This window comes from Syngnathus floridae, chromosome 4, assembly GCF_059516105.1.
Source record: "Syngnathus floridae isolate MCC-2025c chromosome 4, RoL_Sflo_1.0, whole genome shotgun sequence".
In the NCBI taxonomy this organism is placed as follows: Eukaryota; Metazoa; Chordata; class Actinopteri; order Syngnathiformes; family Syngnathidae; genus Syngnathus; species Syngnathus floridae.
Window position 1 is genome coordinate 16,549,537 of NC_142416.1, and position 11,738 is coordinate 16,561,274.

The 11,738-nt window shown below is 42.6% G+C and overlaps 2 protein-coding genes across 6 annotated transcripts; one reads left to right on the forward strand and one right to left on the reverse strand.

Annotated features, from left to right (window-relative positions):
• Positions 1-53: 53 nt before the first annotated feature.
• Positions 54-2,875, reverse strand: tefm (transcription elongation factor, mitochondrial). Of its 2 annotated transcripts, none has more exons than XM_088374405.1 (5): positions 2,719-2,875; positions 1,788-2,221; positions 1,460-1,609; positions 1,192-1,370; positions 54-1,116 (listed from the first exon to the last, which is right to left on the reverse strand). In XM_088374405.1, the coding sequence occupies exons 1-5, from the start codon at positions 2,759-2,761 to the stop codon at positions 849-851; spliced, it is 1,074 nt and encodes a 357-aa protein (XP_088230531.1). In that variant the 5' UTR covers positions 2,762-2,875; the 3' UTR covers positions 54-848. The 2 variants fall into 2 exon arrangements, with proteins under 2 accessions (XP_088230531.1, XP_088230530.1); XM_088374404.1 differs by having other exon boundaries at positions 1,731-2,221.
• On the forward strand, positions 2,440-11,225 carry rhot1b (ras homolog family member T1). 4 transcript variants are annotated; one of them, XM_088374398.1, is made up of 21 exons: positions 2,440-2,571; positions 3,476-3,627; positions 4,040-4,098; positions 4,211-4,292; positions 4,885-4,928; positions 5,014-5,067; positions 5,349-5,401; positions 5,644-5,752; positions 6,262-6,363; positions 6,683-6,781; positions 6,855-6,963; positions 7,061-7,181; positions 7,260-7,344; positions 7,566-7,711; positions 7,927-8,027; positions 8,175-8,305; positions 8,444-8,527; positions 8,631-8,753; positions 8,828-9,030; positions 9,888-10,010; positions 10,417-11,225. In XM_088374398.1, exons 2-21 carry the CDS (start codon positions 3,591-3,593, stop codon positions 10,532-10,534), a joined length of 1,983 nt encoding a protein of 660 aa, XP_088230524.1. In that variant the 5' UTR covers positions 2,440-2,571; positions 3,476-3,590; the 3' UTR covers positions 10,535-11,225. The 4 variants fall into 4 exon arrangements, with proteins under 4 accessions (XP_088230524.1, XP_088230525.1, XP_088230523.1 ...); XM_088374399.1 differs by having other exon boundaries at positions 2,512-2,571; positions 3,570-3,627; XM_088374397.1 differs by lacking the exon at positions 2,440-2,571 and having other exon boundaries at positions 3,078-3,627.
• Positions 11,226-11,738: the final 513 nt, after the last annotated feature.

An 11,738-nucleotide genomic window follows, 5' to 3' on the forward strand; every position in this document is an offset into this window, starting at 1 on the left:
TGTCTTCACATTTATCCTGGCAAAACAAGGTTGAATTTGTGTGAGGCTTGGTGTTATTCTATAATTTCTGCTTTATTATGCACATAAAGTATTTACGTGGTTTATTTTTCAAGCCCTTTGTAGATGTTCCCTTAGGCCGCATTGCTTGAGCAGAATGCTCGTTTTGAGTTGTCGATTGCAAGCATTGACTGGTCATCCGTGAGTCGCGGCCGGCCCTATCTTTTTTTTCAATCAGATTTCCACGCTCCTGTTGCTCACCGCCAAATGGCCAACGCGGCATTTCAGCCGCTGCAAATCCGTGCAGCAACTATCGCCGAGTGTGCGATGAGAAGGTATCCAATCCAATATTGATTCTTTTTATAGCACCCCCAATGTATGTAGAAACGTTCGATACTCCCGGTTTTTAGTCAACTGAACATTGTATACGGCTTTCATATTTCCAGATCGCAATGATCTTCCAATTTAGACTTGAAATAATCATTTAAAATCACACAAATCCAGCAAATCGAGAAACATTTTCATCAAGTCCGATCACATAATTATGCTCTTTTGTTGCACAATTTCACACTCTGGAGAACCAAGTAATAGTATAAGAAATAAAGAATCACAAGGGTGGCAACCAGTTTGCCATTTCAGTTTGCCTTGTCAAAGAGTTCTGCATTCCTAACAATAAATAACAACACCCCAAATTCAACTTCCTGATGATGAAAACTGAAAAGACCCATGATGTGAAGAGGGTTCGACTCCCCGGTTAAAATGCTTTGCAGCAGGGGCGTGGAAGAAGGAAAAAAAAGTGCCTCAGTTTGCCGGCTACCAGCTAAAGTGTGTTTGTGTGCGTTGCCAGATGGCTAAGCAGAGGATTTGCTGAGCAGCTCGTAAAAAGCCAGCGCTTGCAGCAGAGCGTCGCAGAGCTCTTCTCCTCCGCCTCTTCTGCTGCTCATCTGGAACCAGTTCCTGTATTTGACCAGCAGCTCTGGCGGGAAGTTGATCCGTGGCATCTTCTGCGTCACGGACTCCGTCATCAGCCGCCGCACCACCTGCGCCCCGCTAGTCCGTGACTCGCCCACCATGAGTCCGAAGTGGCGTCCCACGGCGGTCCGCATCATGTTTAGAACTCTGTCATGAGAAGAGGCTGCTTAAGATGTGGGTCGGCGTCATCAGAAAGTCAAGCTCATAGAAAAAGCGTCGAACCTGGGAGGAATGTTGGTGTCCTGTGGGAAGTTTCTGGGCTCCAGGAGCGCAAACAACATGGCCTCCACCGCCCTCAAGTGCGCCATGACTGGGAACAGCGCCGTGTTCTGCACAGAAATGGAGGGCTTCTCGATGATGTAAAAGTCCGCCGAAGGGAGGAGGGACACCACCGCTGACACCTGGATGCTCACAAAGTCGCACGAAATTTTCGCACCACGAGGTAGGTCATCGATTAAAGAACAATGAAGAAATCAAGAACGAGACTCACGTCGTTTAAGTATGACGACGCCATGTAGGTGCCCTTTAGGAAGTTTGGACAATCGAGGTGCTGCCAGTCCATGACGCTCATCCCTCGGCCCACGTGTGCCCACGCTATTCGATTAGTGGCGCACACGAGTGAAACGATGGAATTGGCATCCTGGATTTCGCAATGAAAACAAGATTCATCAAACAATTCAGCAACAGTATCTTGCCAATGACATTGTGGTCTGTGGCAAAAACAACCATCCTTGCTGGGGTAAAGTCACAAGGATGTTTACCTCCAGCCAGGACCTGTCCACCTCAGGCCTGATAAACTTTGCGAGCTGGATGCGCACCCTCTTCCTCTTCCCCGGGTTGAGGATGGACTCAAACACCACAAGGGCGCTCTTGTGCTTCAGCAGCGGCACGTTAACCACGCTCTCCAGTGTCTTAAAGGGGCCGTGTTTGCTCCGGTACTCCACGATGTTGGCCGACTTACGCCCTCGGAGGAGCTTGACGCCCGCCAGCTCGGTGAGCGAGGCGTTGTTGAGCAACGTAAGGATGGCGTCGCGTTGCTCCGAGGAGTAGCAGGCATCGAGAGGAGCGGCGGGCCCCTCGCCGTCATCATCCTCTTCGCAGGGTGGTGAGATGGTGCTGTTGAGGCTCTCGAATCCCGCCACTGGGATTCTGCTCCTCCAGCAGCACGTGCACTGAAGGTAGCGCAGCTCCATCTCGGAGGGGGAACCTGGTCGCGGGTAGCGGAACAAGCCTGGGTGACCAATATACTGACCTACACAGAGAACACAAGTTGTTTATTACGGGTGGTAAGTACACATTTGATTCAACTTTTCAGGTATCTGTATTTTATAAGCAAATAACTTTTACTCCTGAAGTTAAACAACTATTAGGTGCACTTTGTAATTCTTACGCTATTTTATCTGCTTAGTTGCCTATTCATTATTCATGTGGATTAGAATATAATGAATGGGGGGGGGGGGGGTATACCTTTAAGATGTGCCCGCCCCCACACACAAACACACACCCATTTGTCATTCTTGACCAATTTGTATTATTTGTCGTCGTCCACAACGGTATGAAAGATCTCGACAGTGAAGACTTTTACCACCTTTGCCGTTCTTAGTAAGTTTTTCATTTTGCATTGGATCGATCGTTTTAAAACAGCGTGAGCAAACGTGTTAGTTGGAGGCGATTTTACGTGTAAATCCCAATTTGTGCTAGCAAACTATCCAGGCGCTGCAATGAAGTAGGTACCTGAATGCTACTTACGGCTATGGGCAACAGACGACAACACTCGCCTGACGACCCACATGTTTACTACTGAAGTCTTTCAAAACTAATTGTTATATTAATTGGGTCATTGCGTTAAGTATTCTGTTGCCCGGTCTTGTAGTTGCTGTCCGACGCGTTAAAAATGTCCGGTATAAACAAGCACATGGCTATACGTTCCGTAGATCTTTTTTTTTTTTTTTCATATCGTTTGTTTTGTCATTTTTATTTTCCAAACCGCGTTTAAAAAAAAAGGGACTTGATCTGTATTTACAATATCAGAATTTATGCCAAAGTTGAAAAGTTATGTTAAGTTACCTCCCGGCCTGTTTTTATTTTTACTTTTTATTTTTAACTTTCCTGTTGTCATAACTTTTTGAACATCAAACCGTTTGTTCTCATTAGGGTTGTGGGAGAGCCGTAAATTTAAATTGTAATGTAATATTAATAAAATAATAGTGTAAGGTTGTTTTAATAACTTTTAGTTTCTGTTTTTTCAGATGTATTTTTTTAATTTATTTTATTTTCTTATTTTTTTTTTTACAATCGTCACTTCCCTATCTCGGTCAGCTGATTTGGAGGGGCGTGGTCAAATAAACTAGCTACCTCCTGCTAAATTCCGTCAGAGTAGATTAGCTAAATTCACTGCACTTACATCGAGGGTCCGCTCTGCACTTTATGTCTTACGACTCACTTGGTAACCTAAACGTCGTATTTTACAAATATTTTTGCTTATCCACTTGACATGCAAACGTAGCGGCTAGCTAGCTATCTTGCTAGCTGGAGGCTGTGCGCGTCCTCCTTGCCCACGGGAGCATAAATGTGTGACAAGTTGTGCGACCGTGGCGTAGGTGAACAACACACCAGGGACGATGCGCAAGGACGTCAGAATCTTACTGGTTGGCGAACGTAAGTGGACCTTTTCATTTATATGACTGCTATGCTGCGTGATGACTATCCGCATGACTTTAATATAACTGAAGGAATGCTATTTATTATCCACAGAATGCGCATTCCTTTCATTATTGCAACAACCACAAAGCCATCTTCAACGCGTGTTTACACACCTGGTTATAGTGTGTGTGGAGTTTGCATCTCCTTATTTGTTCTCACATTTGATTGATCAATAAATGTCCTTCATACATACAATTCTTAAAGACGCTACTGTAACATAACACCCAACAGGTAACCTGGTGGTTTCCGCATACACCGTAATGCGTTTGGATTTAACTCTGTTGAAACATCTCTATTTTATTCATTGGTTAATAGATGGTCTAAGGTTGATGCATTGACCACTCAATTTCTGTTTTTGGATTAATAGCCAAGGTGGGAAAGACGTCACTCATCATGTCTCTGGTCAGCGAGGAATTCCCAACTGTGGTAAGGATGACCCCTTTTTTTTTTTTTTAGTTAGATGTCACAGAGAGTAAAAGTCATCTCATGAAAAGAGCTCAGTCTGACTATTGGAAGTGACGTGAATGTTTTCTCTCAGGTTCCTTACCGAGCTGAAGAGATAACTATTCCTGCAGATGTCACTCCAGAAAGAGTCCCCACGCATATTGTGGACTATTCAGGTACAATTAAAAGCCAGAGAATAGGTGTTTCTATTGTGTGACCTGTCAGAAAAACCTTCATGAACTACACATGCCGTGTTTTAAGTAGCATTTCAACATTTGTTATTGTCACACATTTGTAAAAAACAAAAAGAATACAAAGTCTAGCAGAATTAAAAAGCCAAACAACTTATTGTTTGAAGATGAGCCGTATGTCGGTAAACTTATTTTTTAATGCTCATCATTCGCCGCCATGCTGTCTAGTGTGCTCCTCTTATTTATTTATTTATTTATTTATTGTTGTGTTATTTATTCATTATTTATTCAGCACGCTTTTGTTATACTTGTTTACTGTTTGTCTGTTGTGAGCCATGTCTTGTCACCGTGGGATAGGGGGGAACGAAATTTCGGTTTCTTTGTGTGTCTTTGGCATGTGGAGAAATTGACAATAAAGCTGACTTTGACTTTGAATGTCTGCTTTTGAAACGAATTTAGACATTTAATTAATGTTGAATGAACTGTCGTATTGTACTGAGTAATCAAGCTTATTTTTAAAGTTTCATTTGTTATATTTTTATTTTGGTTTATCATACCCTTTGTCTTGCCTGCGCAGATGCTGAGCAGACAGATGAGCAGTTGTTCCAAGAGATCTCAAAGGTCATTATTTTTTTTTTCCCTCTCATGTAAAGTGAAGAACTGACTTCAACAAGTACTTACTGGCCTCCTGTCTCTTTTCCTGTAGGCAAACGTGATTTGCATTGTGTACTCGGTCAACAATAAGACATCGATAGAGAAGGTAATAATAATAATAATAATAATAATGACCATCCTGATGCTAATAGCTAGGTTCTAAAGGCTAGCTAGTACTGCTGCCACACAGTTCTGAGGTTCTGGGTTCAAGTCACAGTGCCGACCCTTGCCTGGTGTGGAGTTTGCATGTTTACCCCGCTTCAATAGACAATGATATAAAACAGCAATATGAATCGCAACGGGTGTACTAACCCTTAATATAACGGCGTAAACAGAATATTTCTGGGAATAGTTTGACCACAGCATTTCTTTTGTTCTTTGGTTTAGGTGACCAGCTATTGGATCCCCCTCATTCTTGACAACACGGACAAGGATAGCAGGTTTGTGTTTTGTCTACATTTTAGAGCAGCACTTGTTTTGTTTTGTAGCGTTGTCAATCAAAACTGAGAATTGGTGTCAGAATATTTGGTGAAATGTGATTGGTAGATACATTTTTTTTCCACTTGATGGGGTGGGCAAGCATTCCAGAAACGCAACTATTTGTGTACTGTAATGCGATGATAGAAAGTCAACTTTCCACAACGTGGCCTTTAATTTTGTATGTGTGTTACTGTGTGGCCAGGGTTCCTCTCATCCTGGTGGGAAACAAATCTGACCTGGTGGAGCACAGTAGCATGGACACCATCCTGCCAATTATGAACCAGTACAGCGAGATTGAGACCTGTGTCGAGGTGGGAAAGTTTTCTCACTCATAAAACAGCGCAAGCGCATTAATCTTATCGACTCAATGCGGTCATTAAAAACGCATCATGAAATATTTTGGGGATTTTCTATCATAATGCTGAATAGCAGCCACTGTTAGTTGCAGTACCAGAATATTTTTAGCCCCAATTTAATAACCTGCCATGCCATCTTAGTTTGTGATTTTAGACTTTAATATAAGATAGTTTAATCATCTTTTGGGGTTTGGAGACGACTAAACTAATGCTATTCTTCTGAGTTAATTTGTTAAATCTAGTGGCATACTAATGCCTTCCCACATACGGGTCATCACCTGTCTTTTCGCAGACAGGATAATCAGAGCAGTCAGGGTGCTCAGACGGATCCTGTGTTTTAATACCCTGTCTGACCGCCCCTGACACACACACACGTGGACATGCACGTTGGGCAAGAAAATGTCCCAAGGCTTTTTTTTTTTTAAACTACAAAGTCATGTGCTTCCACCCATTCTTGTTTATAGTGCTCCGCAAAGAATCTGAAGAACATCTCTGAGCTGTTCTACTATGCCCAAAAGGCGGTCCTCCATCCCACGGGACCTCTTTACTGTCCAGAGAAAAAAGATGTAAGTGTTAAATACATACATCATGAATACCTGATGAATTGTAGTACATAACAATGCTTAAGATCTCAACATAATGTGTGTTGTTCTTTCATGCCACACATTTATAAGTTTGAGACACTGAAATTTTGATTTAACTTATTTTTTTTATTTAGCTGCTCTCTGTTAATTTCTCATCAGTATTTTATTCATTTATTTAGCGAAATAATAATTGACCTGGCCCATCTGTCTGTTTGGGAAAAAAACAAAAAAAAACGAATGTGGCCCTTGAACAGAAACATATGAATGTAAAAGCATCATAAATTTGTATTTTCCTTTCTAGATGAAGCCACTCTGTATAAAAGCACTGACGCGAATCTTCAAAGTGTCCGACTTGGACAACGACGGTATTCTCAACGATAGTGAGCTCAACTTCTTTCAGGTAATTAGCTGATACTATTGAAAATCACCCGCTTCCAAAATGATTCAACAAATGTTATTTTATGTCCGCACAGAGAACATGTTTCAACATGCCACTGGAGCCGCAGGCCTTGGAGGATGTGAAAAATGTCGTGAGGAAAAATTTGAGTGATGGAGTGTGCGACGATGGACTCACTCTAAAAGGTTGCCACTCTTAAAAACCCGGGCGCTCAATTTGAGGACATTTCTATGTCTCGAGTCTTAATATGGGCCATGTCGCTTCTTTCTTTTCCCGCTTTAGGCTTCCTGTTCCTCCACACGCTTTTCATCCAGCGCGGGCGCCACGAAACCACGTGGACGGTGCTGAGGACGTTCGGCTATGACGACGACCTGGAGCTGAATCAGGACTACCTCTTCCCTCCGTATGTTTTGTCCGTGCTGGCCGTCATTCTCAAATTCTTCTTCTCAAGTGACAGATGATTTTGACGGCGGTGTTACAGGCTGAAAGTTCCCCCTAACTGCACCACAGAGCTCAACCACACAGCCTACCTCTTCTTGCAGAGTGTCTTCGACAAACATGACAAGGTATAATCCTCGGCTGCGTCTTTCTTTCAAGTCCGAAAAGCTGCTCAAGCCTGCATTAGAGTTTATAACCTAAGTGCCCCCCCCCTCCCCACACCTACTGAAGCTGACCCCCTGCTAAGGCATGATTTCCCTTGCTGAGAAGAGAATTAGCGGTGAGCTTAGAGGGGAAAGTCCGACATTGAAAGTGTATCACGTGCTGTGCTCTGTCTGTGTTATCTCAGGATCGTGACTGTGCCTTGTCGCCGGAGGAGCTGCGGGACCTGTTTGATGTTTTTCCCTACATGCCCTGGGGTCCTGACGTCAACAACACGGTGTGCACAAATGAGCAGGGCTGGATCACCTACCAGGGTTATCTCTCACAATGGACGTGAGTGGCCTCTTTTCTAAAATATGGGGCAGCACACATGAGGCTTGATCCCCATGCAGAAGACAATGATTTAGAGTTGTGATTATCTTCATTTGTGAAAATGTGGCTCTTTTAAATTTATTTAGAAAAATGGTCCACCATTTTGTCTTTTGCCATTTGTTTATTTTCATTTATTTGTATTTCTATATTTTCTTTATTTTGTTTTGGCGGTCTAGGTTAACCACTTATCTGGATGTGCAGCGTTGCCTGGAGTATCTGGGTTATCTTGGTTATTCAATCATTGCTGAGCAGGAGTCCCAAGCAACCGGGATAACAGGTAAACTGGACCGATGCGTTTTTGTCTTTTTTTTTTTTTTTTTAATTTGGAATTATTGCGACTGGCGAGTATGTGACATGCACGGGACAGGTCCTAATACATCTTGTGATGCGTTATAATTGCTTCCCCTACCCTGCCCCCATGCAGTGACCAGGGATAAAAAGATTGACTTGCAGAAGAAGCAGACACAACGCGGCGTCTTCCGCTGTAACGTCTTTGGAGATGTTGGCAGCGGGAAGAGTGGCTTTCTCCAAGCCTTTCTGGGGAGGAACCTAATGGTAAACGGTTTACCGTAAACCATAAAATGCGTCAGTCGTGAAAAATAAACAAGGCAGCTATTTGTCAGCGTGGCTCGTCTTTGCGTAAAGATAATTGATTCCCTCAATTGCACACTTTTGTGATTATTCTTGTTTCAGCACCAGCAAATAATCAAAGAGGAACATAAATCCTACTACGCCATCAGCACGACTTTTGTTTACGGTCAGGAGAAATATCTTCTAGTAAGTGTCTTGCTATAAGACTCGTGACCATCTGAATGACTGTTTAGCAGAAGCAAAACTAAAGTCAACATTTTTTTTTTCCCTTCCCTCTTTTCATTCTCAGCTTCATGAAGTGTTCCCGGACTTGGACTATTTGTCTGACGCCGACCTGGCCTGTGACATCATCTGCTTGGTTTATGACGTCAGCAACCCGTACTCCTTCGACTACTGCGCCAAAGTCTTCAAGGTACGTGTCAACATGCCGGCCGCACTTAAAAATGAATAAATAAAATCCTGGTTTGTTCACTCTTACTTTCATAGCAACACTTTGTGGACTGCAAGATCCCGTGCATGATGATCGCGGCCAAGTCGGACCTGCCCGAGACCAAGCAGTTGTACGGCTGCAGTCCTCTTGAGTTCTGTCGGAAGCATAAAATGCCTCCCCCGCAGTCGTTCACCTGCAACACTGCCGGAGCGCCCGACAGAGACATCTACACCAAACTTAGCACCATGGCCATGTACCCGTAAGTGTGCTCTCGCCATCGACTCTCTCCATGTATGTCACAGGTGGTGCCACTAGGGGGCTGTATTTACTCGCTTTCTTTCCGCAATTGACTTTCATTTCTTTCCAATTTTCTCTCCTTTCCACATTTTCTTCCAGTCTTTATTTCCTTCCATTTTGTTTACTTTTTTTATTTCCTTGTTATATTTTTCTTCTCTTCCCTTGTCTCTCCCCCTATCCTTTCTTTCTTTCATTGCTTCCTGACCGTTCACTTTTTGCCCTTTCCTTTCATGGCTTACTTTCTTGCTTTTTCTTTTCTTCCTCATTTCTTTTTCTTCCTTTCATTCATTTTGGAATTGTTTACCTGCTTCCTTCATTGTGTTCCTTTCTTTTCTATTTTTCTTCTTTTTCCCATTACTTACCTTTTTCATCCCTCCCTTCACTTCTTCTGTTCCTTCCTTTACCTTTGTCCATTCCTTGCTTCATTTCCTTCCTCTTTCCTTTCTTTTTTCCCCCCGTCTTTCCTCCCCATCACCTGCTGCAGGTCTGACTTAATATTCAACTTCTTTCCCTTGTGTGCGCGTCAGGAATCTGCCGGGGCTTGTCGTGGTGGATGTTGCACCACTTTGCTGCATCCCTCACTTGACTTCCCTCACTTCTCGCATCAGTACACTCGACAGCCCTGTGGCACTGCCCCCCCCCCCTACACACACAGACACAGACTCAAACACGGAGATGCTCACATTGGATCCGTGTGGAGGCATCGCACTTTCGTTTAACTGCATTTTCTTGGACTTGATGTCTCCATATTATTACCGTTTTAATTCCCAGATTTCTACGTAATGTCAGGTCTTTCATCTTTCTCGTGTTTCTCCTCAGCCACGCTCGACTGCGCTGCATGTGCACTTGTAATCGCTGCACCTTCTGCTTGTGTCAGAACCTGCTCAACTCCGAGCTGCTGCAGACGGTCAGGGCCAAACTCCACGCTGTGGTTCTCCGCAGGTTCTAAGCCAAGCTCTTCTTTTTACTCATCCATGCATCACTCTTTGCCTTCATTTCCACATTTCTAAACAAGTTACTTTGCAAGAGATGTATCAAAAAGTATGGGCGGGAAGTTGTACGGAAAAAAAAAAGCTGCCTTGGAAACTTTCACAATTTATTTATTTTTTCATTTGTCTTTTTCTTCCATATTCTCTTTGTAACTAAATGCTTTTGCTTACATTCCTTGTCCAGCGTGTCGTTGAAATCATTTATATTTTCGCTCTTCTTTTTGTTGTCATTTTGTTTAGATTCTCATCTGCGGACTCTTATCCTTTCTCATCATTTTTGTCATCCTGTTTTGCGCATCCCCTTATTCCCCACCTAACTGGCAAATCTTTTTTTCGCCTCTTGTCTGTCTTTGTCACAGACATATGAGCCAAGCGGACCTGAAGAGCTCCACCTTCTGGCTTCGAGCTAGCGTTGGCGCCACCATGTTTGCCGTGTTGGGCTTCGCAATGTACAGAGTTCTGCTCAAAGCGCGGTGATGCTTTTCATTACCTCCCACAAACTCTTCTATACGTAAAGGAACAAAAGTATTAAGACAGTCAACTTAAAGGAAACAGAAGAAGAAAATGCAATTGGGCAATGTTTCTGTTTGAAATGTGTTTCATTTTGCTTATTGTACATGTGTGGAGAAAAAAAACCCCAATATATTTATTATCGAGGAATATAACAAGAAGCTGCGAATGGAAGTGTATTACAAGGGAATAAGGGTCTGTTACATAAAAAAAAGCCCCCCCCACACCAGTTTCCTGTTGAGTGAACTTGTCAAACTGTGTAAGAGATGCAATATTTTAAATAGTGATAGTGTACATACTGTAAATAACTCTGAGCTTGACACTTAAGCATTGATAGTATTTATTTTTTGCCTTTTATGGCCAATCGAGTGGATAAGGAATTTGAACGGTTCAATTTACAGTCATGCTGCAATACACTTGCATGTTTCATATTTTCTGACCACATTCCATGCATAACTTGCCATAATTATGTGCTATGTAGCTGAAAGTGCAAAAACATTGTTACCCTGGTGGTCATTTTGAAATATTGAAAGAACTTCCCTGCAGCAGAAGATACAACCATGTCGGTCTGTAATGTACTACCCACGGTGCAATTGGATGTACAGTGTTTACCAACCCCCAACTTTTGGAAACATTAAATCCAAATTTTCTGTTTTGACATCATCTACATTTTTCTATACACTTTATCAATGCTTTCTATTCCAGCAGACTTGGGGAGCAAAAGAGACGTGAGCTGTTTTACCCCCACAATATAGTCTATTAAAGTCCAATTTAACAAGTGTTTTGCCTCTTAACACTAGATGGCAGTATGGCAGAGAAAATCTAATTAAAACCAATTTAGAACAGACTCATTTGTTAAATCCTGCCATATTTCAGGTTATTCCCACTAAAGCCTATTACTCACCATAGATAGTTTTTTGCAGCAAAAAAATCTTGCTTTTACACCATTCTATCACGATTGCAACATTCTGCTGAGCTTCTGTCACATCCTCCAGGCACCCTCACACCCACTATTGTGACGTCTCCAGTTAATATATGGGTGCTTGTCTGAACTTCCCCGAGCATTTATTTATTTATTGTAGCTCATTCGAGGGAGAAAGGGCAATTTAGTTTCGTTTATATGAACGACAGATTATGTCATTAAGTTCACAATACAATCAGTATAACAACA

Excerpts from the sequence above, each read along its gene's own strand:
- tefm (XM_088374404.1), bottom strand. The coding sequence starts at position 2,761 with ATGTGGGTCGTCAGGCGAGTGTTGTCGTCTGTTGCCCATAGCC. Across the intron at positions 1,371-1,459 it reads CGTCGTCATACTTAAACGAC|GTGTCAGCGGTGGTGTCCCT; the intron begins GTGAGTCTCGTT and ends GTGAGCATCCAG. Across the intron at positions 1,117-1,191 it reads GACACCAACATTCCTCCCAG|AGTTCTAAACATGATGCGGA; the intron begins GTTCGACGCTTT and ends TTCTCATGACAG.
- rhot1b (XM_088374398.1), top strand. The coding sequence starts at position 3,591 with ATGCGCAAGGACGTCAGAATCTTACTGGTTGGCGAAC. Across the intron at positions 3,628-4,039 it reads AATCTTACTGGTTGGCGAAC|CCAAGGTGGGAAAGACGTCA; the intron begins GTAAGTGGACCT and ends TTGGATTAATAG. Across the intron at positions 4,929-5,013 it reads TGTTCCAAGAGATCTCAAAG|GCAAACGTGATTTGCATTGT; the intron begins GTCATTATTTTT and ends CTTTTCCTGTAG.